General features: G+C 44.7%; 1 protein-coding gene across 3 annotated transcripts in view; it reads left to right on the plus strand.

Moving 5' to 3' along the window:
* Positions 1–27,729, plus strand: part of LOC310854236 (guanine nucleotide exchange factor DBS-like) — an 84,655-nt gene that overhangs the window by 48,812 nt on the left and 8,114 nt on the right. For 2 of the 3 annotated variants that reach the window (XM_083758800.1, XM_083758801.1), the window contains exons 5-23: positions 6,935–7,048; positions 8,421–8,537; positions 8,702–8,851; positions 9,329–9,453; positions 10,166–10,280; positions 10,519–10,638; positions 13,832–14,023; positions 15,907–16,098; positions 16,765–16,918; positions 19,325–19,386; positions 19,830–19,909; positions 20,491–20,557; positions 21,341–21,456; positions 22,128–22,197; positions 23,781–23,873; positions 24,357–24,449; positions 24,873–24,998; positions 25,658–25,879; positions 26,880–26,972. In XM_083758800.1, coding sequence (XP_083614926.1) covers positions 6,935–7,048; positions 8,421–8,537; positions 8,702–8,851; positions 9,329–9,453; positions 10,166–10,280; positions 10,519–10,638; positions 13,832–14,023; positions 15,907–16,098; positions 16,765–16,918; positions 19,325–19,386; positions 19,830–19,909; positions 20,491–20,557; positions 21,341–21,456; positions 22,128–22,197; positions 23,781–23,873; positions 24,357–24,449; positions 24,873–24,998; positions 25,658–25,879; positions 26,880–26,972 — 2,301 coding nt within the window. The remainder of the gene's footprint in view (positions 1–6,934; positions 7,049–8,420; positions 8,538–8,701; positions 8,852–9,328; positions 9,454–10,165; positions 10,281–10,518; positions 10,639–13,831; positions 14,024–15,906; positions 16,099–16,764; positions 16,919–19,324; positions 19,387–19,829; positions 19,910–20,490; positions 20,558–21,340; positions 21,457–22,127; positions 22,198–23,780; positions 23,874–24,356; positions 24,450–24,872; positions 24,999–25,657; positions 25,880–26,879; positions 26,973–27,729) is intronic. The other variant, XM_083758802.1, reaches the window with a different exon arrangement.

Here is a 27,729-nt window from a genome sequence, read left to right on the forward strand (position 1 = left end):
CACTTGTGCGCTCCTCTCCCCCGTCGGAAACGGCACAAGACCCGCTCCCGTGGTAAACGCAGCGGCCAACTGGTGAGGCTGAAAGACCGACGGCAAGACCGAAGTTATGGTGTTTGGGCCAAACAACAATGTGTTTCCTCCCGGTGATTTAGGTCCCCTTGAGCCTTTCTTAAAGCCAATTGCCACCAATCTAGGCGTTAAAATAGACTCTGATCTAAAAATGGACAAACGGGTCAATGAAACAGTCAGAAAGAGCTTCTTCCAGCTGAGAAGGCTGGCAAAGATTAAATCTTGTCTTTCCCGCCCTGTGTTCGAAACTGTTATCCATGCCTTTATGACATCCCTCCTCGACTACTGTAATGCCCTGTATATTGGAGTCAACCAGGTCTCCATATCTCGCTTACAGTTAGTCCAGAATGCCGCCGCACGGTTGCTTACAGGTACACGTAAGCGTGACCATATTAGTCCTGTACTAGCCTCCCTCCATTGGCTTCCTGTGCGATACAGGATTGATTTCAAAGTTTTGCTTTTTGTTTTTAAATGTCTAAATGGTTTGGCACCCATTTATCTCTCTGAACTACTCAAACCGTATGTTCCCACAAGGACCCTCAGGTCCTCTGACCAGCTTCTACTGGTGGTGCCTAAATCAAGGCTGAAGCTTAGAGGGAACCGGGCTTTTGCAGTCGCAGCTCCCAAGCTCTGGAATGAGCTGCCTCTGCACATAAGACAGGCCCCCACTCTTCAGGTGTTTAAATCACGCCTCAAGACATATTTTTATTCTTTGGCTTTTCCTAGCATAGTATGAGCTTTTTGATGTTGAAAGTGACACTGTGTACTGTATGTTGTTTGTTTTTAAATGAAGTTGTGTTTTTTATTATTTTATTGTAAAGCACTTTGGTACAACTTGTTGTTATTTAAATGTGCTATAGAAATAAAGATGGTATGGTATGGTATGGTATGGTATGGTATGGTATGGTATGGTATGGTATGGTATGGTATGGTATGGTATGGTATGGTATGGTATGGTATCAAAGGTAATAATCGCATAGATTAATCAAATCATCTGGAAAACCAATCAAGAGATTAATTAGGCCCGAACCTCTAGTAATATAATAATCACACCCGTGTGAAGTGAGGGGCGCTCCAATCAATTATTGACCTTTATACCAACCTTGAAACATACCTTAGTTACATCACAAAGAATGGTGGTCGCTTATTGGCCAAGGGTTTCCACCGACAGACATACCGACAGACATACCGACAGACATACCGACAGCCCTTTTTGATCAGACACATATGACGTAAATTCTCTATTCATTATCGATGGCATTTAATGTCTGTGTTCAGACAGAATCTACACTATAGCTGCTTATAGGCGGGGCTAGCGCCCCTCAATAATGGTGCATAACTTGCACACCACCCCCACCAACCAGTCACAATGGGCTGTTCCAGGTCTTTTGTAGTGTTTGCCACCAGTTGGTGTCCTTGCTTGGTTGTTGATTTGTTGATCTGGTGAGAGAACCGAGTCATTCAAATTGTTGCCATCTTTCTTTTATATGCTGCATGTTTTATCCTCTTGTTGTTAAAGGTCATGCTTTCTATTCGGGTGGTTTGAACAATGTGAAGGTGTGACAAAGAGATGGAGAAGTAAGAGAGATCCCTAATCTTCTCCTCTCTTCCCCCCTGTAGAAATTACTAAAATGTACAATAACAATAACAATGTACGCATAATATTTATAAACCTGTGTGCGTGTGCTTGCGTGCGTGCGTGCTTGCGTGTCGCATGCATGCATGTGTGAACCAGTGTAAATTGTGTCCTGGGATACCCACGGTTAAATCGGGCAGCGTCATTAGCCTTTCCTCCAGGCATAGGGAAGCAGGTGGTGAGAAATGAAAGTGTGTGTTCACGTGCTCTTCAGTTCAGTCCCAGTCTATCTCCCCAGTGTGCAGGCTGGGTCCACCAGCACCATGTGTTCCTGCTGACGATGAGCGAAGGTCACTCGTCTTCCCGCTCAACAATCCTCTGGTCACGGTCACTCAAGGTCACTGGGTAGCATTTCCTGGTTTTGTTAGTTAGTTGAAAGGACCTAACAAAAAACATCATATTAGGGTGTTTTTTTTTGCTCCCCTGTGTATTTTCCATCCCCACAAATACGCAATTTTGAACATTCCGGCTTTCTCATCATATAGGAACTTGCTCTCAGGAACAGCTCAACTGATTTGTGATGTCATCAATGTCACCGTACTTTGTATAATTCCTCCCCCTCTTCAGTCTTAAGTTCCGAATTTGCAGTTCCACTTGGTTTACAATGTCCACCATTGTTGAATTTCCAAGCTGGCACTGAATGGAAACAAGCCTGGGTTTATCTAGCATCAGTATTATAATGACTCAAAGATTAAATAAGTTGCATATCGGAGCCCCCACCAGCACTATTGCAGCTAACTGCAGGAATGCAGCTAATTGCAGGAACAAATTCAGATATTTTTTTTTCTCCATTGGTTTTCCGAAAAACGCGGCCGGTGTGCAACCACCTTTACTGTATTGCAGCTTTCCGTGCTCAGACATACAGTACATACAGTACACGTACACATAGCTGCATAATGGAGCGGAGGCACCACTCAAAAATAAATGCCATGGACTGGTTATATCAGAGTGGTGATTGAGGCTCAAACCATTATAAATAAGTTTGAGGGACATAGACAGCATGATATTAAAAATCACACCTGTGTGAACCGAGTGGTGCAACTCCCCTCTCTCCCCCCCTCCTCTCTATCTCTCTCTCTCTCTCTCTCTCTCTCTCTCTCTCTCTCTCTCTCTCTCTCTCTCTCTCTCTCTCTCTCTCTCTCTCTATCAACAGTGCAGCACTGTCTCTCTCTCTGTTTCTGGTGCCCCTACTGGCCCCTACTGGTACATACTCGTGCTCATTAACGTCACATAGGCGGACACAGAGTCACAGACATTGCTGTTCTTTGGAGTGGTTGCACCACTCAAAAAGCGTTTCTCTCTCTTTGTATAGTGTGTGCCATACTGTGCCACATACTCAATTATAGTATATACTGTATAGGCTACCCAAATCCAGGTTTCATGTAGTTTTTGTCCCCTAGCATTGCAGTTGCTGCGTGGGGGATTGGCTGCTTGCTTGGAGTTTTGTTTTATGCCCCTGTGTTGTGTTTTTGGACACTGTTTTGTTGCACAGTGCAGGGTTGCACTGCTGCATACTTGCGAAGCTGAATGGGTGGAGAGCGAACAGAGCTTGTATTCCACCTGGAATCAAGATGGGGCAGCGTGACTGCACGCATGCTGAGATGTCACATGGAGGACTGTGCTGCATGCAGTGAGCTGTGGGTCAGTGCTGCATGCAGTGAGATGTGGGTCAGTGCTGCATGCAGTGAGCTGTGGGTCAGTGCTGCATGCAGTGAGATGTGGGTCAGTGCTGCATGCAGTGAGATGTGGGTCAGTGCTGCATGCAGTGAGCTGTGGGTCAGTGCTGCATGCAGTGAGATGTGGGTCAGTGCTGCATGCAGTGAGCTGTGGGTCAGTGCTGCATGCAGTGAGATGTGGGTCAGTGCTGCATGCAGTGAGCTGTGGGTCAGTGCTGCATGCAGTGAGCTGTGGGTCAGTGCTGCATGCAGTGAGATGTGGGTCAGTGCTGCATGCAGTGAGCTGTGGGTCAGTGCTGCATGCAGTGAGCTGTGGGTCAGTGCTGCAGTGCAGTGCAGTGAGATGTGGGTCAGTACTGCATGCAGTGCAGTGTAATGTCACATGGAGGCCTGTGCTGCATGGTTTTACCGGGGATAAGGTTAGGTTAAAATGGTTGTGTTTAGGCATTAGGTTAGAGATTTTAGGTAGGCTACTATAAACTTAAAAATGTGGGTTATGTGGGTTTGGCATGGCTCTGATCAGGGTAAGGACCTGTGAGCGGCAGGTAGCAACTAAGATTGCAACAAGGTATCATACTCATTGGATTTGGAGCTCATAGATATTGCGTGCCGCTTCAGAAGCCATGACCTTTTACTTTTCCAACCCCATTTTGTTAATAGCTGAAGGAGGGGAGTGAACATGTGCCGTGTGCAGATCCATGGTATAATAATACAGTGGCTATCCCAAGTCCCCAGGGGACCATGTCCCGTAGATGTGTACCCCTCCATCCCTCTCCCTCACAATCCTCTCTAAAAATATACAATATTTTGATCAGCGGCAAATTATATACAGACAGCTTATAATTTATTTATGTGTGTGCGTGCGTGCGTCATGGGACTGAGCAGCATGTGTGTGTATTGTCATGCAAATAGAGTCCTGCATGGAGACAGTGGAGACCTCTCTGGTTTTGTCTCCTTTGGTTTACAGGCATCAGAATCGATTTGTTGACACTTATGTTTTATTTCTGACGAGGTCATTGGTTGATGAAAGGTTTTCTTGGTGTAACAAATCAATATAACAATTCAGGTAATATTATAAGCTGCCAGGGTTGTATTTGTGATTTTTTCCCCCCTTTTTTAATCCACAGATGAAGACAATGCTAATCCTAAATTGAACTGTATATATTAAAATAGACTTATAAATGATCGCAGAGAAACTCAGGCCGTTTATCAGACATAATGTTTTTAATAAGATTCATCGTCGTCGTCGTTGTCGTCATGCGGTCGAGATCATGGATTTCACAACGCCACGCCAGACGTTCCCGGTCCTTCATTGCCATCCCCAGTTCCTGCTTACTGATGCATGTGTCCCTAGCGATGACATCATCAGGGAACGACAGTTTTTTACCTATGGCCTGCTTTGAGGCAGTACTCCAGAGAAGAAGGGAAGATATAACCTCATTGTCAGCTCTGTAGCAGTGGCCGGCAAACGGTGTTCTTCTGGATCGGACCAGTGAAGAAACACGGGGAAGGTTGCCGTATATTAGATTAGGCGATGGGTGGCTCTTCCAAAAGAGATTTTGAGCTCTCATTTGAAGGCAGGTGTAAGTGATTAATAAGATTAATAAGATGCAATGCATCTACACTACATGATAGCCAGCTAAATGAATATTTCACTGAAATAAGTCTTCTTCCAGCTATCGGAGTCCCCAGTGGGGACTGGAAACCAGTGAACCAGGATATTGTGTTAGCTGAGAATACATGATATCTGTAGCAACTGGTTATTAAACAATATTACTCGAGAGAAAGACCCTATTTGAAAAGCATCTGCAACCCACAATGACTATTATTCATCTCAAACTGGGGGTCCTTGAAATTAAAATGGTTGAGAATCACAGCTGTAAAAATCTTCTCTAGTGGGGGGTCTCTCTCTCTTTTCAAATGGGGGTCCGCGGGCTAATTCGTGTCAATTTGGGGGTCCCTGACATGAAGATGTTTGGGAACCACTGGTGTAGGTAACCATGGACAGAGCTGAGATATGTCGGAAACAATCCTGCAATCCTGGGAATGGGATTCAAGCTCAGGTCCTCACAGAGCTCATGGTCTTTGCACCAACTGGCTCGGCCACCAGGGGGCAGCCAGGCACCCCGAGAGAGGACCGCTATCTTATGACTAATGCAACACACAGGATGCTGCATTGACCTGCAGAGGCACACAACATACTGATAAATGAGTGGTCCTCTCTCTCTCTCTCTCTCTCTCTCCCCCTCCCTCTCATGCCTCCTTTGTATGTCTCTCACTCGCTCAATTGCTCCCTCTCTCACACCTGCTGTGTCTCTGCATCACTCTGTGTTGCAGTGTCTCACTCTCGCCTTCTCTCGCTCTCTCTCTCTCTCTCTCTCTCTCTCTCTCTCTCTCTCTCTCTCTCTCTCTCTCTCTCGCCCCCCCAAGGCGCAGCCATCTCGTCTCCATGGCAACCCCAGGCATGCAGGCATTTATGATGGTCTACTATAGCTGAGTGCTATTGTGTGTGTGTGTGTGTGTGTGCGTGCGTGCGTGCGTGCGCGCCCCGCTATATGTGGAAGTCAATAAGCGAGTGATTGAATGATGACCGTATGTCTCGAGGTATCTGCTTTTAGAGGCAGGAAGGACTGCCTTATTTGGTCACTGTCGAGCAGAATCCTTGTATCTCCATATTTCAAATCCGTTTTAAGTGTTATACTCATTCATCGTATGTCATCGTAAGTAGACAATAGAGTCCCACCCCCTCTCATGTCCCGGAACAACAGAGCTTCTTAATACGGCACAGTTGAGAAGCAGGAGTTAAAATGATTAATCTGGTGTTCGTGAGGTCAGATGTAGAGTTGCTGGCCGGCCCCATATATGCAGATCTAGGATTCTAGGTGATGATCCAGTCTTTTCCATGATTGGGTATCCAGGGTTTGATGGAGCATGTCTTGAGTGGACAGGGTTTGATGAGGTCAGATCAACATATGGAATGTCAGAACAGGTCAGCTCCATATATGAGGATCTAAGGGTGGCAGCGGGGGCAGTGTCTTGAGTGTACAGAGTTTGTGTGTGTGTGCGCGTGCTTGCGTGTGCACGTGTGCGACAATCATCTGTGTGTGACTGTCACTGTTTTATCGATTGATAGCTGACTAACCGGGTGGAGCAATTCACCCAGTGTCCTCTAAACAGACAGAACCAATTGAATCTCACGGATGACTGCATGGCCTCTCTTGTCTTTCTCTCTCAACTTTCTCTGTAAGCTGGAGAAGCACAGAAGTTCTCCAGCACATCCGTTCTACCAGTTCTCCTCTGGTCACATTCTAAGAAAGGCTCCATCTACATACTTACCTAAAGCCTGATCAAGCATAGGCCTAAATCTTTTCAGCTGAAGATGTCTAACTATGCTTCCACATAGAAATGAATGCATATACCTGACACATTAATTTTTATTAAATGGTTGTTTTCAGTGAGCGTTTTAGTTCCTTATACTTTTATTTTAGTTGTAGCCGATGTTCAGGGCGATGTGTGCCCGCTGCTCATAAAGGTTTCTGTCTGTCTTTCTCAGGGCTCGTTTCCAGGGAACTTGCATTTGGTTCTGGTGTTGCGCCCCTCCACCTTGTTCCAGAGGACACTGTCAGACTTTCTCTTCAAGTTCAACAAGGATGATTTCAAGATGAAGGTGACTGTAGAGTAGCTCTTTCACAACAAGGCCCTAATTGTGACAGCGGTATAAACATGAGCCACTTACGCCCTATTTTGTACTAGCAATACAATCAAAATAACGCTCTGCGGCCTGGGCCGTGGCTCAGCGGTCCAGGCACCCTGGTTGGTAGTCCAGTCTGGCAGTGTGCTGCGGGTTCGACTCCCGATCCCGACAGCCTTTACTGCATGTCACCTAGTCTCGCATTACCAGACTGTTGCCTCTCGCAATTTCAAAATGCTTTCATCATACAGTCTGGAGCAACAGAAGAGCTGTCATGAGTAAAATATAAAGCGGAAGTGGAGACTCGTCTTTACATTCGCGCAAATTCATCCTAATATAAATAGAAATCATCTAAGCATATATAGTTGCTTAGCAGAAAAGGAAATAAAAAATAAGCTCTAAAGATATTTTAAAATATATTTGTGTGAACGGAAATGGCAGCTTCCTTACTCGGATTTCAGGAGATGTAGTTCCAGACTCTACTGTATATAGCATTCAGAGATTGTGGAATAGTTGTCTGGCTATGTGAGACTACATGTCACCCCATCACCTTTTTCATGCCAAGGGCCCCAGAAGTCTCTCTATTTGGCCACGGACCCCCATTTGAAAATATGTTGTTCCGAGGACCTCCCCCAGAAGCAAAGATTTGAGTTCAAAACGTTCGATCTGAAAGAAAATATATTCAAAGATTTGCGCCACATTTTCACGATTTTACCAAAAATAGCAGATTGAGTTCCGCACTACGAGCTTGTAGATCTGCCATTTTTTCAATAGCTAAAGTATATAACATAATGCTTAAAACACCAAAAGGGCTTCCCATCCTGACTGGGTTAATGTCTAGCAGCACAATATGATGAGTTTGCAAATTTGACACACAACAAGCTGACACTAATGCACTGAAAAAGGGGGCCTAATGAAGCGGGACAGGCCCCCCCCCCCCCCCCCCGATTGCGATAGAATATTTGTGTACTGGTTGAATCGGGCTGTTGCACATTGTCAGTGGAATATTGTCGACACAGTCACATCAGGAAACGCCACACAAGCGGGACGTTTTGGCTCAGGATACTCCTCGGCGCAAAATGGGAGATTTCATTAATATCTTTATGGAACTCAAAAACGGTATAGGTCTAGCGACTAGCATTTATCAGCTTAATACCCTCCGTCTGCCCTCTGTCTGCCTGGGTGTGCTTTCTTCCCCTGTACCTATAATGTTTGTATGTTTAAGTTTAGACTGTGTGTGTGTGTGTGTGTGTGTGTGTGTGTGTGTGTGTGTGTGTGTGTGTGTGTGTGTGTGTGTGTGTGTGTGTGTGTGTGTGTGTGTGTGTGTGTGTGTGTGTGTGTGTGTCAGGTGGTGATGCTGAGTTCGGTAACTGAGCTCCATGCGTACATCGACCCCACACAGCTGACCACGGAGCTCGGAGGAACACAGGAATACTCCCATGACACCTGGATCTCCCATCGAACTGTAAGCGTGTGCACACACAAGTGCGCAGCCACGCACACACGTTTCCTGAAAAACCTTATGTTACTGTATCAGTGGTGCTCAATATTTCATGTCAAGGACCCCAAAAACTATATGTAATATGCCTATTTTGTGTGTGTGTGTGTGTGTGTGTGTGTGTGTTACAGGCTATCGAGGCGTTTGCCCTCATGGTTAAGACTACAGCCCAGACACTGCAGGCCTTCGGCACAGAGCTGGCCGAGACGGAGCTGCCCAACGACTGCCAGGCCACCACTAGCCTACTGCACGCACACACGCTGAAGAAGGACCACATGAAGGTGTGTGGGGGGGAGGTAGAGCAGGTCATCTTCTCCTGACCAAACATTTTGTTTGATTGTTTGATGGGGTGGGGGGGCAGAACACATCCATCAAAGCTGTTTTCAGACACAAGGCAAGTGTCTTGAATGCAGCCCAGTAAGGGCATATGTCGACCCGGCCCGCTCACCTCCGCCCCACCCCCTCCTGCTCATCTATAATATAAATGGGAGAGGGGTGGGCCAAGAAAGGCCCTTATTGGTTTCTGAAACAGATCTTCAAATAACAACAATGACCCTGTCAATTTGCAGCAAAATACAATGCAGATTTGTCTTTCTTCCTTTCTATAGAGGGAGCAATTTTTTAAACTCTGTGTGTACCTCTCCCCCCTAAATTATAATGAGACTGTGCCCTTCGATCATAACTAGTGTTCTAAAACATGCCCTCCCTGTTAAAACAAGTTGTTTGCGTCACGAAAGAAACCTGTGTGTAATTCCCAGGAGGACTTGAAGGTGGCGCTGTCTCAGGGAGGTCGTCTGCTGGAGTGCATCAATGAACCTTTACTGAACGACCCTGAATACAACATGACTCACGACGAACTGGAGAACCTGGCTACTGTACAGAGGTATGGATAGAGATGAGAGAGAAGGGGCACGGTGGGTGGCACAGTCGGTAGTGTTTCGATTCCCGCTGGGGACGCTGTGGGCACTGGTTCTCTCCTCCCATACCGAGGCGGTATGGGCATGTTCTCCCCGTGTTTGCATGTTCTCCCCGTGTCCCTTAGGGTAGGTAGTAGGTGCCCTCACAAAAAACATGCAGTAATCCTGGTCTCTAAACTAAACAGGCACCCCTGGCCAGCCGGGGTGCCTCATGGAGGGGAAAGGAACTGGTTGGAATAACGTGTTCCTTGCACGCGCTACGTCCAACCAGGTCAGGTGTAAAGGAGCGACTTGGACACTCATGCATGAAGGAAGCATGAGTTCAAGTCCGTTGCTCTCCTCAGGTTGGCGGAGGGTGTGTAGAGCCCAGGATCACATTAGATAATCGACACAGAGGTGAAAAATGTGTTACAAAATCGTGGGATAAAAATGTAGAGGAAATAAGAGATGAGGGAGTGGGTCATTAGATTTATTTATTGATCGCCTCTTGTCTTGATTGTTTAAACATGACGTTATGGGCCACTATCCTCGATAACAGGCTTGATAAGCCCAAAGCGTATTGATAACGGTACTACTCAATAAGCTTGTTATCGGATTTTTCCGGGTTTCGGTTATCGAGCTCCATCCCTATAATCTAGTAAAGTAAAATGGGTTCTGGGTTTCCTCTCCTCTCCTCAGACTCCTGGGCCAGCTGGATGAGACAGAGACGGCGTTTGATGATTTCTGGGAGCGCCATCGCACGAAGCTGGAGCAGTGTCTACAGCTCCGCCATTTTGAACGGGACTTCAGAGAGGTAAGGGGAGGGCTGAACGATTTAAATCGTTCGATTTAAGACCGATTTAAATCGTTCGATGATTTAAATCGTTCGATGATTTAAATCGTTCAACTTAAATCGTTCAACGATTTAAATCGACAAGTTTCTCATTCAGGGTGGGATCTCTGTCGGGTCTTTGTTGCTCTGCATGTGTGAAAACCTGTGTGTGTGTGTGTGTGTGTGTGTGTGTGTGTGTGTGTGTGTGTGTGTTTCACAGGTTCGTGCCCAGCTAGACGTTGCATCGGAGAGGTTGTCAGGGTTCTCTGAGGTCAGCATAAGCCCCGCCCACGCTGAGCATGTCCTTCGAGAGCTCAGCAGCCACGAGGAGAAGGCCTATGTAAGCTGCACACGTGCACACACACACACACACACACACACACACACACACACACACACGAAACGGGGCTGATATATAATTTATCATTCGTTTTACATGCGCAGTATGTACATACAGTATATAGTACATAGATGCAAGGACACGGACACACACACAGACACACACACACACACACACACACACACACACACACACACACACACACACACACACACACACACACACACAGCTATTAAACAGATCATCCATCTCCGTGACACTACTGACGGTGCGGTCTCTGTGCTGAAGATCACACGCACCGTTTGTCCTGCAAAAGCGCACACCACACACAAATGTCATGCACACATGTTATTGCAGTGCTCTCTCTCTCACACACACACTCTCTCTCCCTCTCTTTCTCGGCATGTCTTTGACGTCTCCTTGAAGGCATAAATGTTAATGACATAATCAATGTTATGTCCCATCCCCCACTTACTGGGATGAAAGTGCCCTAGCTGTGCTGTGCAGGCGTGCACGTCGCATGGAACTGAGTTCAGGGAAGGGAGGGTGTGTGTCGACTGCAGGCATGTGCTCTTGCCTCCTCTTCCCCATATTTCAAATTCCATCCAGTGGTATTAGCTAATGAACAACACTCAGGAGAGGAGAGCATGGCTAGAGGGGAGGGTGATTGGTTACTCAGATTAGATTCATTCAAAAGTACGTTTTTCGCCCGCTCAGATGGAGCACGGTACTGTAATTGCAACCGTAACACCCAGGATTCGAACCCCGGTCTCTCTCCCGCTTACGAACCAAACATCTACCGCAAGAGGGAATCATCCTCTTGACCAGAGGAGATTTTAGGCTTATAGGAGATTCAGGCAGGACTACTTGTCAACTGTTAGGGTTGACAAGAGGGGGAGAGAGGGGACATTCCCGTCCCGAGCAGGGTCTGGTCTGGTGCTTAGCAGGAATGTGGTGTAACTGAAAGGTGGCAGGTTTAATCCCTGCTGCATCTTTGTCGAAGTGAGGGCTGCTCAAACAGACTGAACCTTTCTTTCAAAGAACAGTTTGCACACGAACAACATCATTAGGAGAATAAACTCCCCGGAGGATATGCTATTGTCACAACGATCCTGATCCTTTTGAGCACTGCTGCTACATCTTCAGATGTGAGGGTGATGAGTTCTGGACACGTGGAATGTCGTTTCCTGTTCATGAACGGAGAGAAGAAAACTCACGTGGGGCGAGGCTAGGTGAACACATACATGCCGTATATCACATGGACACTGCAATCCGAACAGCACACTCAAGACCAGTGTTGTTTTCGTCGACTAAAACTATGACGAAAAATGTTCGTCGACTACATTTTTCCACCGACGAACTAAATGGAAACTAAATATATTGACAATTTCGTCAACAAATAAAAACTAGACTAAAATGTTAGAAAGGGACTAGTGGAGAGATCCAGTATAAGTCATTTTACAATACGTTGCATGCTGAAAATAGCTGATCTACAAGCTTGCAGCGCGCCACGCTGCGACGCGTTGTAGATCGGCTATTTTCAGCAAGTGTCATTACGGCGGCATCAAGGCCCGCCAAAATACATTTTGTTCGACTAAATCAACTGTAGATTTAGTCTACTAAAATCGTATGATATAGTCGACTAAAACTAGTCTAACACTAAGACATTCCAGGTGATTAAAATGTGACTAAAACTAAATGAAAACTATTCAAAAGACTATGAAAACTAAAAAGATTACTGCCAAAAACAACACTGCTCCAGACTTCCAATCTTCTGCCTTAACCTGAAGACTCACCTACGCTATGTAGACAGATGCCATTGTTGATTTGGCCTAACATTTCAATGTACAGATTATTTCATTTTTGGGGGGAATATTCTACTGTTGGATGATAGGTTCTTGGTTTAGCTATGATCCTAGATTTCTATTTCCATGCATCTGATGTATTACTGTGTGCTGTCCTTGCTGTAAATCGCTCTGGATTAAGAGCGTCTGCTAAATGCCTAAATTGTAAACAGCCAAAAAACGGAGACGGCAGTGTGTGGAGGATTGAGCTTCAGTCCACAATCAAATTAGAAGAAAAAAAACTCTTTCTCCTAACCGGCCGCTTCATCACTAGCTTCATACTTCACAGCACCACTGACAAACAAAACCCTTAACCACTTAAACATTTATTTGAGTTTTACGTTACCACTTTTCATGTGTAAGTGTCCGGGTAGCAATTAGAAGAAAAAAACTCTTTCTCCTAACCGGCCGCTTCATCACTAGCTTCATACTTCACAGCACCACTGACAAACAAAACCCTTAACCACTTAAACATTTATTTGAGTTTTACCGTCAACTCGGTGTATGAGTATAGCACGGCTTGGGTGTGGCAAGTCGTGCGGGAAGTAATGGGAGCCGACGGTAGGTGTGGCGCTCCACCTCAGCAATCCATCTCCCAGGGGTCTATAGGGCATTGTAACGGGGACAGACTCCATCTCCCAGGGGTCTATAGCGCATTGTAACGGGGACAGACTCCATCTCGCAGGGGTCTAGTGCATTGTAACGGGGACAGACTCCATCTCCCAGGGGTCTATAGGGCATCGTAACGGGGACAGACTCCATCTCCCAGGGGTCTATAGGGCATCTTAACGGGGACAGACTCCATCTCCCAGGGGTCTAAGGGGCATCGTAACAGGGACAGACTCCATCTCCCAGGGGTCTAGCGCATTGTAACGGGGATAGACTCCATTTCCCAGGGGTCTATAGCGCATTGTAACGGGGATAGACTCCATCTCCCAGGGGTCTAGCGCATTGTAACGGGGATAGACTCCATCTCCCAGGGGTCTAGTGCATTGTAACGGGGATAGACTCCATCTCCCAGGGGTCTATAGGGCATCGTAACGGGGACAGACTCCATCTCCCAGGGGTCTAGCGCATTGTAACGGGGATAGACTCCATCTCCCAGGGGTCTATAGGGCATTGTAAAGGGGACAGACTCCTGCGTGTTACCGGCTGATACCGACAATAAGCCACTCCAGACATACTTTTTCTACCACTTTCAAGTTTCAACCTGGCGTCCCACTTTTTTTAAACGGCAGATAACATATCTACAACGTGCAACATTTTAGATACTCATACTGTAGGGCTTTACGTGGTCAAACATTTGAATCGACCCCTTACACAAGTTCTCCGCCTCTTCTTTATTCCAGGAGGTGTTGGACCGCGCCCTGTCCTTGGCGGGGGAAGGCGACGCGCTCATAGACAACTCCCACTACGCGGAGGACTCCATCAGGCCCAAGTGCTGCGAGCTGAGAGCGGTGTGCGAGGCAATCACCTCCACGCTGACCACCAAGAAGAACCTGCTGCTCCGAGCCATGGAGCTGCACCAGGCTCTGGAGAAGGTAAGAAGAAGAACTCAGAGCCATGGAGGGACCAGTGTTGACTATAAAACTATGACGGAAAATGTTCCGTCGACTACCTTTTTTTTCATTGACGAAAAACTAAATTGAAACTAAATGAAAATTAAGCTATGTTGACTAAACCTAAGACTAAATATACTGTCGATTTTGTCGACAAATAAAAACTAGACTAAAATGTTAGTAAGAGACTAGTGGACAAGAGATCCGGTATAAGTCATTTTACACTTGTTTGCATGCTGAAAATAGCCGATCTACAAGCTCACAACGTGTCACAGCGCGACGCGTTGGAGGGACGGAGGGCGGAGCGGTTTGTCATATATCAGAGCCATACCCCCTTTTTTGAGGGGTTCTAGCCCCTCCTATATACAGCTTTAGTCCCCACACGTCTCAATATTTGCCATTGACAATGAAAGGAGAAGTTAGGTCAAATGTCCGCCAAATATGATTTTAACCAACCAATCACATAAATTCATGTGATGATGTATAATGATAAGATCTCCTATAGCCACTCGCCCTACACACTTGGTTTGAGCATAGATATAAATAATAGAGATGGGAGGGGAATCCTGGTGCCGTCTCAATTATTTATACCTATGCTCAAAGGAAGTGTGTAAGGCGAGTGGCGAGGAGAGTAAGACAGAGTTACGACATTGAGGGGGCAGAAAACCAAGCGCTCCAGCGCTGTTCATGCAGCCTGAACTGGGACAAGCTGGAGTTTGAAATCCATTGTTTTCAACAAGGGCGGTGCAAATATCAGCAATTGTAAGCATGTGTACAAATGAGCATTTGCGCCTGTCGTAGACATGCGCAGAGCAAGTTCAGTCAGGGAACCTCAGTCAGCGCGCCGGCCGTTAATTGGGCCACCGCAGCATCAAGCTCTCATCCACATGATTCACTCAGCCAATCACACGCTCACCCAATCTCTCATACCGGCTACTTGAACCAGAGGGGTTGCAGTCCTCTGCCTTCTTGCTTGCTTACACTGCTGTTGTATCAACGTGCTGTTGTCATACAACCTGCGCTCAACTCTGCTTGCTTTAGCCTACTGCCGTTGTATCAGCGTGCTGCTGTCATACAACTTGCGCTCATTCTGCTTGCTTACTGCTGTTGTATCAGCGTGCTGCTGTCATACATCCTGCGCTCAATTCTGCTGCTGCTGCTTTTTTGTATACTGCGTGCTGCTGTATACAAAGTGCTCACCCACCTCCACCCCAGCTACCACCTGTCGTTTTGGATCTACTGTTTAGGTACGGGGGATTCAGAGTCCCTATGGTTGGGACTGATGCGCTTGACCTGAGTACCTAAAAGCAGATCCAATACATCGCCAAACCATAATAAATATATTGCATTGATTATCTTATATTCAATAAATATATATTACATCCTCCTTGAGTTGTCTGACTGAACTGTTTTCAAGTATTGTACAGTGACAACTAAAGTCTGTATGTTTGTTATACTATTACTAAAGACGATCTAAAATAAAGGGATTTAAGATCATTAAAGCTGGGCTGTTGCCTGAGTCCAGTGCATTCTGCCAACTTCCGGTCCAGGACTTGTTACTGTTTGCTATGCTCTTTGCCAATAGAAGTCTATGTAGGAGAGCCGCCACTTCTGTGGACTTTACACCTATCTACATGTTTTTCATATTTACATATATATCGATTTCAGCTCTGTAGTCTGCAGTGCATGTGCGATTAACTCATTTTGGATTTTTTTTAAATCAACAGTTAGTCTTGCCGACATTGATATCAAAAAAGATATAAAAAAGAGTCACATTTCACCCAAATGAAGAAATCAACTCATTCATGAACACGGTGATGGTGTGATGATAAAACCGTCCCCCCCCCCCCCCCCCCACCCCCCAGGCGTCCAGGTGGTGTGAGGAGGGTATCTTCCTGCTGGCGTGTCAGCCGGTGGACCGCTGTCAGTCTCAGGACGGAGCGGAGGCGGCTCTGCGGGAGCTGGAGAGGTACCTGGACACGGCCGCACTGCACACGCTGACTGACAACACCGCCATCTGCTGTCAGTACCAGGCGGTGCTCACTCCTCAGCTCAGAGTGAGTATAGTAGCCTGCAGTGTTGATTTCGTCGACTGAAACTAAGACGAAAGATGTTCGCCGACTTCAGAATATGTTTGACAATTATTGTACTATGACTATGACGGGGCGGCGGTGGCTCAGGGGTAGAGTGCCTGGATGGTAACCGTAAGGTTGCCAGTTCAAACCCGGGCTCCCCCAGAGTTACTGTTGAAGTGTCCTTGAGCAAGACACTGAACCCCTAATTGCTCCCAATGTGCTAGTTGGTGCCTTGCATGGTTTCCGCTGCCATCGGTGTATGAATGGGTGAATGTAATGCACAATCTCTGTAAAGCGCCTTGGATAAAGGCGCTATATAAATGCACCATTTACCATTTACCATTTACACTATGGCACATTGGGAGTCACTGAACCCGTAATTGCTGCCCATGTGCTGGTTGGTGCCGTGCATGGTTTCCTCCGGCATCGCTGTGTGAATGTGTATTTTAACTATTCAAAAATGTTTTTAAAAATTGTTAAAAAGAAAAACAGGTTTAGGGATAAGGGGTTTAGCATGGACGAAAAAAGAGCCCTTAGTCACTGGCCTGCGAGGCTAAATCTCATCAAATGCCGAATGAAATAATGGGCCTTGATATAAAATGGGTTGAAAACCTGCTGAAGTAAACACTCTCTCTCTCTGTCTCTCAGGACCAGGTGGAGAAGGTGTTTCAGAAGCAGGCTTCTGTCCAGGAGATGTTTGAGAAGAGGAGGGTCAGTCTGAAGAAGCTGGCGGCCAAACAGACCAGGCCCGTCCAGCCTGTAGCACCGAGACCCGAGGTCAAATCACCACAGGCCTCCCCTGGTAAGGACGCGGTCAAATGGCCACAGGCCAACGTTGTTTTTGGCAGCAAATTTCTATTTTTACTTTTTAGTTTTAGTCATAGTCTTTTGAATAGTTTTAATTTAGTTTTAGTCACATTTTAGTCACCTGGAATGTCTTAGTGTTAGTTTAGCTTTAGTCAACTAAATGTCATGAGATTTTAGTCTAAAACTACAGGTGATTTAGTCGACTAAAATTTATTTTGGCGGGCCTTGATGCAGTCACAATGGCTGATTTTACAGTACACTCGTGCTGCGACGCGTTGTGAGCTTGTAGATCTGCTATTTTCAGCATGCAAACAAGTGTAAAATGACTTATACTGGATCTCTTGTCCACTAGTCCCTTCCTAACATTTTAGTCTAGTTTTTATTTGTTGACGAAATTGTCAATATAATTAGTCTTAGTTTTAGTCATCGTAGCTTAGTTTTCATTTAGTTTTCATCAGTGAAAAAAGGTAGTCGACGAACATTTTTCGTCTTAGTTTTCGTCGACAAAAACAACACTGCCACAGGCCTCCCACCGGTAAGGAGGCCCTGTGGTTAGTAACGGGGGCCAGTGGGGGCTCAAAGGCGGCCCACAAAATCAATTGACAGGGTCGTTGTTGGTTGGCATGGTGGCTCACACCAAGAACGTTATCGATTTAAGCAATAAGCCACGAGAGGTCTCAGGTTACCGGGTATTTTACAATGGCTGGTAAAATACCGGTAAGCTGGGGCCTCGAGTGGCTTATTGCTTTTCTAAAACGGTTACAAACATATAGCAATATTAACCTAATAAAACTATTAAATTCTTCATACGTTGCAACAGCAATGAAAAGGAATAGTAAAACACACACACACACACGCACGCGTACACGTGTGTCTATCTATATTAACAAGTCTAAAGTTGTCACGTGGCGCAAAAGACGTTCGCACACGTGGCGCAAAAGATGTGCCACTAGCCAATGAAAAGATGTGCCCATGTGGCCTGTGGCCACTAGCCAATGAAAACTCAACCAACTCAACCAAGCCACACCCGTCACTAGCTCTCAGCCCCCCCCCCTCCCTCTTTGGCTGCTGTAATGTGATCTCCCCTATGGATCTCTCTCTCTCTCTCTGCAGAGAAACCTTACCTATAGTCGCCTCACCATTTCGCTTATTCCTTCTAAATCTCTGCATTTAAAATATAGGTCGCTCAGCGAATGTCTTAGTTACATTAACATTGTTCTTAGAAACTACTTGGTTTGTACCTAACTACTACGATTAGGCATATCGCGTTTGTTATTTCGCTACTGCCAGTACTTCTGATTGCACGCACACACACACACAACACTACCCCGTGTCCCACACACACACAACACTGCCGCGCGGATTTAAGCTGTCAAACCTATTTTGTTAAAGTTACATATGCCACAGACACTTGCCTGAACTGTGCAGCTGATATATATACAGCATTGTCATATTTAAAAGGCGCTTTATAGCTTCTCTCAGCTCAAAGCGTGTATGAATAAGGAGATAAATGAACAGCTGACGTCGGTGGGAGAGGACGTCAGCTGTGTGTGTGTGTGTGTGTGCGCGCGCGTGCGTGTGAGAGGGAGGTAAATATATATATATAATATATATATTTACTATATATATTTACTATATATACACACCGGTGTATATATACAGTGTACACAAACCGTATATCTAGATGTGCCCCGAGATTTTTAGGCTATGAAAAGTGTGCCCTGGGACAAAAAAGGTTGAGTTAAGCGGTGCCCAAAAGGTAGATCACGATCTACCAGTAACGTCAGATCAGGGGTTTTGTCGGCCAGCGCCAAAAATGCTCCCCGAGAGCATAATCGGAGCAAATACCGGGCAGTGTGTATGAGCCATAACGTGTTGACTACACTACACTACACTAATAAGGACACATAATAATAACTAATAACCCATCCGTTACTACATGTGCTCCCGCAATTTCCTTCTTCCCATAGTGCGCGGCAAAGTAACTCTGGGATGAGCGGCCGCTTTGCGGCCGGCGAAATTCTAGTGTATATATATTATAATAATTATTATAAGATCCTTGTCTTGCCTCGTAAAGTCGAGTCAGCATTCTTCTGGCTAGAAAGATTATTTTATTTTTAGAGGGAAGAATGTTGATCTAACTCTCTAAGATGAAAGAACTGCTCTCTCCTGGATGGTCTTAGCAAGATGATATTTTTTGCTCTAATCTCCAGCACTGGGCTACGGAGCGTAGAAATGTGATCAAAGGATTAATAGACGGAGGAGGGGAGCATAGAGGGAGAGAGAGAGGGAGAGAAAGAAGAGGGATCGTCATACAAGGCAACATGGGCGGCTGCTGCTGCTGAATTAAATGGAAAATGAAGTCCAAGTATAAAACATGCGGTGTTGCTCTGTCCTGCAGAACAAAGGAGGAAAGCCAGGACATTGTCTGAGGACAGCGTGCTGAATGGAATCTGCAAAAAGGTCCGTTGTCCATCAACCACTATATATAACTTTTTTACTCACTTATTGACTTATGGACTTATTTTATTATTTATTATTTAATTTTTTGTTCTCATGTTTGTCGGCAGCACTCGCATAAATTATTGTGTACATTTCGAATGAAGTGAATAATAATTTAGCCCCATTTCTGTTACATATAATGTGTGTGTGTGTGTGTGTGTGTGTGTGTGTGTGTGTGTGTGTGTGTGTGTGTGTGTGTGTGTGTGTGTGTGTGTGTGTGTGTGTGTGTGTGTGTGTGTGTGTGTGTGTGTGTGTGTGTGTGTGTGTGTGTGTGTGTGTGTGTGTGTGTGTGTGTGTGTGTGTGTGTGTGTGTGTGTGTGTGTGTGTGTGTGCGTGCGCCCGTGTGCCCGTGTGCCCGTGTGTGTGTGTGTGTGTGTGTGTGTGTGCGTGCGTGTGTCGTCCAGGTGGAGGCGTCCTTACACAACGGCACCACCCGACATGCTTCTCTGTCTGAAGAGGAAGACAGCCTGGCGGTGCTTCGAGGGTGAGACTCCAGAGAACTCTGTCATCATAGCTCCACGTCGCTGTCTCTCTCTAGGTCGTCCTCAGACGAGACCTCCTCACACCCAACACAATATATTAACGGATACCGTTATGAAATTCATCTCAACCTTTCTGGGATGCAGTTCAAAGTCAGATGCATAGCTTAAAGTTCTCAGTCCTGGGGATGGATTTCAGTCCTGACGATTTCATAGGGGTCATTTAATGAGATCAGTGCAGATTTGCAAAAAAATACATTTTCAGTCTTGACAAAGTAATGGAACACAAATCACAATTTCAAAATGTTGCATTTTTAATATACTCTGTATGCATATTGAAACATCATCTTAAACATTAACCGTTACTGTTTAAGATGACGTTTCAAGCGCCTAGTTTATCCTCTGATTGAGAAAAAGCTAGACACTCAAATGTCAACTTTGATGGTAATATAATATGGGGGCAATTGATCGATTGATTGTGCAGAATCTTATTTTTCTGTTTCCACATGTGTAAGCTCCTGGTATTTTATCAATTGAATATGGTGTGCCTTTGTAAACTTTAAAATACATTTTCTTTTTATTACAGCCATGTAATGAATGAGCTGTTGGACACAGAAAGAGTTTACGTAGAAGAACTACTGTGCGTGCTGGAGGTGAGTTACTGCATCACTGCAACAATACTACAATGCTACAGACCTCTGTTTACAGCAGTTAATATGAAGTCGTATAATGTTCTCTGTTGCCACCACTGATTTCAGTCATTTGGATTCCATAGAGGCCAGCACGTTTTTCTCTTGGCTTGTAACTTGAGTGCCGTGATTGTATTTTTTCCAGTTTTTCATGTGTTTTTGAGGTGACAGTACTTCATTAGACTCCTTGGTGTGGTTATGTGCAATGATGTCTTCCCTTTGTATTAAGGGTTTCTTCTTGGAAGCTGAAACCTTGACAGTCAAACGTGCCAATGAATAAAACGGTGATATAGTGACATCATCAAGATATAGCCCAGAGTGTGTTCAGAGTGCAAACTGGGCCAATGAAGTAAAGAGTGAAACGACTGGGAAGATTCCCCAGATCTTTGATCAGAACTCTGCTTGCTCTTTTTACATTTATACTTTATATTTCCTTTTTATTTTAGTGGTCATCAAGTGAGAGGACCACATAATCATCTAATCATTTAATAGAATATTATGCATCAGACTCAGTGTGCAAGGTGGCTGTGTGTAATGATTTCTATTGGATGACGGATTAAAAAAAAAGAAAATTCTACAGTGTAGATTGGGGTTCCAGACGAGCAAAGTAATTATAGTAATTAGCGAAGTAATTATCAAAGGGTGTTCATGGCCCCTGGCATGTCAAACCGAGGGTGCTTTAAATTTGAAAAGGTTGCCATTCACTGGAGTAGATAAGATATTAAAGGTATTACTGTTGTGCTTTAGGGCTACGCGGCAGAGATGGACAACCCCGCGATGACTCACCTCATCCCCAGCGCCCTGCTCAACAAGAAAGACGTCCTGTTTGGCAACATGCCAGAAATCTACCAGTTTCACAAGAGGTAAAGATACACAAAGATACACCCGTCAGTCACCTGGCTGACAGCCAGGTGATTGACTGTCAATCTGTCTGTCAGTTTGTTTGTCAGTAAAAGGAAAGCCTGGGTATCGAGGCTAGACAGAGCGAGATGAGCATATTATCTTCTTTTGCACTGATCTGAACTGTAATTTTAGAGGCAGTTGAAAGACAGCTTGATATCTTTTTTTCTCCACAGTGCAAATGCTCAAGTTCCCACCCATTTAGACCTGACGTCGAAATTTTAAAAGAATGTCATCAAAATCCTGACAGTTTTCTGAAAAACCTCATGTTTCTGTATCAGTGGTGCTCAGTATTTCATGTCAAGGACCTCCTGAAAATATGTTGTTCCAGGGACCCCCCCAGGAGCAAAGATTTGAGTTAAAATGTTCACTCAAATATCAGACCTACAAGCTCATAGATCTGATATTTTTCAAGCTTGTAGATCAGATATTTTTCAATAGCATACCAAAATGGGTTAAAACAAAAATGCCTACTGCCTAAGAAAAGTGTGCATTAAGTTCCTACCCAAGTGAAGAAATAATCTCTTTACTTGGCAAAGTTTGTGCTACAAACTGCTACAAAGTTTGTACTACATCCAAGTACTGCCCGTGTCTCTCTGTTTCACGAGTTCTGTGTTTGTCTGTCTGTCTGCAGGACGTTTCTCAAGGAGCTGGAGTCGTACACAGACTGTCCAGAGCTGGTGGGCCGATGCTTCTTAGAGCGGGTACACACATATTTACTGACTTATAACTAATAACTCCCATTTCATCCATATTTAGAATTTGGTCGGTGTATACATGCAGGCTGAGGTTGATTGATTGATTGATTGATTGAAATATTTATTAACAGCTTGCAGAATTACAGTACATTTCAAGCACAATACAAAGCTGTTAACGACACTATAAAGCATTACACTTGTTTACAATTGGGTCCACCATGTTCAATTCATCATAACATTTAGAGAAATATACACACAATAATATACATACAAATATACACTTCTATATAGCCAAAAACAGGAAATCATCATAGCTCCTCTATGATGATTTCCTGTTTTTGGCTATATAGAAGTAAAAATGAAAAAGAAAAAAAAACATATACAGTGAGGGGAAATATGGGGGGGAATCAGATTTTACAGGGGCCAGTTTCAAATTGCAGCTGTCCGTAGGTGCCCTTCGAGAGCGCATTTGAAGGAGTCAAGGTATTCACATGTCTTAATGACTGTTGGTAGGGCGTTCCACCTTTTGGTGGCATTGGAGCGAAAATTATTTAGTCCCTTGTTTGTGCCGAATCTGGGTTGCACATGGTTTGTTGAACTCCCTCTGGTGGTGTGGGTGTGGACTTCGTTGACATTAAGGAAGTATTTAGACGGGTACATGGGTATCTTGGTGGTGTAGAGAATCTTGTGGACCAGACCCATTGCAAGATGCTGTACTCTGTCTTGTAAGGTCTGTCTAGGTCTTGTTCATTGCGGTATATTGATTAGATTGCATCCCGAAGGACATTTGTAAGGTATATGGTACAGTAGAACAAAAAGGTCTGTGCAAGACCGGATCGGTATACATTTCATACATCATGTCTGGACTGTATCTGTGTATATATACATAGCCATCAAATGGGTGAAATGCAGATTGTTTTGTCTGTGCTTATCTGTCTATCTGTCCCTGTTTATCGATCCCTTCCTCCATCAGCTTGTTATCTATCGATCTTGCTCTCTGTGCAGGTAGAAGTTGGTAGAGTTTCCTGGCATACTGCCAAGACGTTTGTTTTGTGTCTGTGTGTGTGTCAGTATAGATGGGTGAGCTGCAGATCTGTGAAACCTACTGTCAGAACATTAAATGTGACCAGATTTGACTGCAGGAGCTGCCATTGGATTTGTTTTTTATTTTCATTTTTTTCCCCGTCGTATGAAAGCAGGGTATCATAGCTTCAAATTGACATATTGGTTGTTCAGTTTGACCCACCAGTTTTGGAGATATGGCTTATAGAGTAATGTCTTGCAGTGAGTTGAGAAAACGGTCTTGAAAGGTTCACTTCTGTGGACTCTTAACTTTACACCTATCTACATGTTTAAGCATTTATTTCATATTTACAGCTCTGACATTTATTTCAGACATGCTCTAGTATGTAAGAGTCGATCTGCCTGTGCTATTAAGTCATTTTGGATACAAAGATAATAATAAATTCTCCTCTGGTGAAAAGATGGAGGCTGCAAATGGCAGCCTCCAGCTGGCAGCCTCCAGATGGCAGCCCCTCAGTCAAATCTGGTGACATTTGTTTTGTGTCTGTGTGTGTCTCTCTGTCTAGATGGGTGAGCTGCAGATCTATGAAGCCTACTGTCAGAACAAACCTCGCTCCGAGAGCCTCTGGAGGCAGTGCTCTGATTGTGCCTTCTTCCAGGTCCAAATATTCTCCTTTTAAACCACCCATGCAGCCACAACATTTCACTCACCTCCGTTCAAAGGTCACACTCAGTGCTATAATGGTAGAAGATAATGAATGGCCTTATTTATTCATGTAAGAGGTGATGGAATCATGCCTAAAGGCGATAAGAAACCATTTAGATTATTAGAACACTGTACCTGTACTTGTACTTGACATGACTCACTGCAGACAGTATTTTCAGTGTACATTTTTCTTAGTCATTCACTCCCAGTCACGCTGAAATGGTGTGGAAAGTTAATGTGGTAATTCTCCCTTTTGAATGTCACCATGCCATTTATTATTATAATACCTGGAAAATAGTTATTACATGCGTTATTATTTATTGATGTGCTGCATTGCGAACTCAAATTGTAGCTGCTTAAAGTGTGGACTTTTAACATGTTCTACTCCTCAGTAAAATAAGTCTTGGGCCTTGTGTGCTTCTATTTGTAATAATAGGAATGCCAGAAAAAACTGGAACATAAACTTGGCTTGGACTCCTACCTCCTCAAACCTGTCCAGAGAGTCACCAAGTACCAGCTACTGCTCAGGGTAGGGCTGTGTGTACCACTGTTGTTTTTGGCAGCAATTTTCAATTTTAGTTCTAGTCATAGTCTCTTGAATAGTTTTCATTTAGTTTTAGTCACATTTTAGTCACCTGGAATGTTTTAGTCTTTAGTCTAGTTTTAGACGACTAAATATCGTAAGATTTTAGTCCACTAAATCTACAGTTGATTTAGTCGAACAGAATGTATTTTGGCGGGCCTTGATGCCGTCGTAATGACTTGCTTGAAAATAGCCGATCTACAAGCAAAAGGTAGTCGACGAAATCAACACTGTACATGTACAGTATGCGCTCAATCCGCTCATACATTTTTTATATCCGTGTGTACACCAAAACATTCTTCAGTTATGTGTCTGTCGACGATGACTCAGTCTCTGGACGGTATGTATTGTGTTGTTGCATATTTCCAGGAGTTGTTGAAATACAGCAGGGGCTGTGATGGCTGCGACGACCTGCAGAGGGCGCTCTCCTCCATCCTGGGCATCCTGAAGGCTCTCAATGACTCCATGCACTTCATCGCTATCACAGGATATGAGGTCAGAGGAACAGAGGATATGAGGTCAAGAGGAGTTACATTTTCACTAGAAACAGACTGTATCATATGAGTGACTGACTGTCGCAAACGATACAGAGACACCTCCCTAACAATAACGCCGAGACAGCTCGTTTATTTTTGGACCACAACGCTTATATGAAACGATTTTAAGATGAGCCCATGTTATCCTCCATAGAGGAATTACTTCCGTGAACCGGGCAGAACCAGGGGATGAGCGAGTTACGTCAGGACTTCGGCGCTCTATGTGCCCGTTATTTTAGTTTTTGTACAGTTTGTTCATTTTATTTTTGTTTTGTTTTGTACAGTTTACGGTATGTGACCCATGGTGACATCGACTAGTTCTGGAATAAAAGCTGCTAATATATTAGGGCATTAAGCAACTAGTCGACTAGTTTACTAGTCGACTAGTAAATCCACTAGTCGACCTTGTTGGTTGTTTTCCCCGATTTTGTAGGCCTCAAAATCAGGTAGATTATAGTTATAGTCACCAATGTACACAGTTTTTAAATGTACAAATATTTATTTCCAATTTACATAATGGGTAGTTAAACAACTAGTCGACTAGTAAACTAGGCAACTAGTCAACTAGTAAAAATGACTAGAAGTGAATGCCCTATAACATATTATTTATCCCTGCAGGGCCACCTGTCTGAGCTGGGCCGGCTGCTGATGCAGGGCTCCTTCAGCGTGTGGACAGAGCACAAGAAAGGCCACGCCAAGGTGAAGGACCTGGCCAGGTTCAAGCCCATGCAGAGGCACCTGTTCCTGCACGAGAGGGCCCTCCTCTTCTGCAAGAGGAGAGAGGAGAACGGCGAGGGCTACGAGAAGGCGCCGTCGTACAGCTTCAAACACTCGCTCAACGTGAGTCCACGTGTCGTAGGGTGGAAAAAAACAGTACTCGAATGTATTACTGAACTCATTTACTGCCACTCAACACCCCCATCTGGTGTCTGAATAGTGTACTCCAGGACCGCCGGTCACTCATCAACATCTTTATTTCCATTACACAGTGGCCCTTTTGAACCGGTTCAGTTCTTTTTGGTTTTTAGTCCATGAGCCAGAGCTCCAAAATTGGAACTTTGGAATTATGAATTGAGTGTGCAAAACCATACCAGGCTATATTAGATTGTTATCACCATGAAACTTCCCCAATTGAGTACTTACACGAAGACAATGATTTATTGCATTACAAATTTTACATTTTTAAATATGCAAATGAGGCATTATGTAGGAAAATATGCCAAATAATCGAAAATATGAAAAAGCTACTACTGTGGAAGGATACATGGATCATGTATTAATTTACTTGTGTTGATCCTATAAACAATTTATAAAGGGGAGGCGTCCAAAGGCGTCATGTGGCACTGAGTGAGTTTAATATAGGTCTAGTTTGCCCACCAATTTTGGAGCTCTGGACTAGGAACCAAAAAGAACTGAACCGGTTCTATTCTCGTAGTGTATTTTCTTCAAACACTCACTCCTAGCATTTGTGGTTAGAGAGTGTCCGCTCTGAAATTGGGAGGTCGAGGTTGGATCCCCGGCCGGGTCATATACCAAAGACGGGGAAATGGGAGCCAATGCCTCCCTGCTTGGCACTCAGCATCAATGGGTTGGATTGGGGGGGGGAATCAACTAATCAAATGATTCCCGAGCGTGGCGCGGCTGCAGCTCACCGCTCCAAGAGATGGGTCAAATGCGGAGAACAGATTTTACTGCGTTAACGTGTGTGACAAATCGGACAACTTTGACTTCGACCAAAACGGAAATCTGTATTACAATCGGCTAAGACCACCTTCCAAAGTTTGCGGAAGACCGGCCTGTCTTTACGTTTTTGTTTTTGTGTACTTTATTTTGTGTTCAGATGAGTGTGGTGGGGATCACAGAGAACGCCAAAGGAGACAACAAGAAATTTGAGATCTGGTGCAACTCCAGAGAAGAGGTCTTTATTGTGCAGGTAATGAAACTGTCTCAACCAGTGGTCCTTGAGGGGGTTCCAGGTGGTCTCCCAGCTAAATGATGGAGAGTTGCTAACCAAATGGAGCCTTATAGATCTTTAACTCTTGAGAGCGTAAAATGAAACGTTTTACGCTCTCAAGAGTTAGAAGAATTATTATTTTGATTGACGTTTCCCTGTTATCTCTCCTAATGGTACCACATCAACAATACGGCATCGAAATGTGGACAAAATGTTATCCAACGATTTTATCTTTTCATGTTTGAACCCTCGCCAACGAGCACCTGTTCATCAAATGGTGGTCCGTGGGCTCAAATGCAGAATAAATAATGTACCTTGATCTGAAACGGGTTGAAAACCGCGGATCCAGGGCAGTGGTTCTCAACCCTTTCAATTTCAAGGAACATTGAGTGTACACACTACACATGGAACCAAATGGACCCATAAGGTCCACCCTGACATAAGAACAATGCCAGTTCAGGACTGCAATGTTGCCCCCATCATTCCGCCTTGTTCGTTGTTCTGTGTATATATGGTATGTAAGACAGATTTGGTTTTGTCATTTTTCTTTGAGCTGGCCAGCGGAGCTGGTTATAGAGCGCTGAGTCAGCGTCTGTCAGCTGGTCTGTGTATAGAGGGGACGGGCAGTGGGGCATGCATACTTGCATAGTCCGAATATTTGCCGATGGGATTCTCAGATTTGACTCTCAGAGATATATTAAGATTGAGGATTTTACTGTACACTGTCAACGTTGCC

This window comes from Protomyctophum parallelum, assembly GCF_964188405.1.
Source record: "Protomyctophum parallelum genome assembly, chromosome: 23".
NCBI lineage: Eukaryota > Metazoa > Chordata > Actinopteri > Myctophiformes > Myctophidae > Protomyctophum > Protomyctophum parallelum.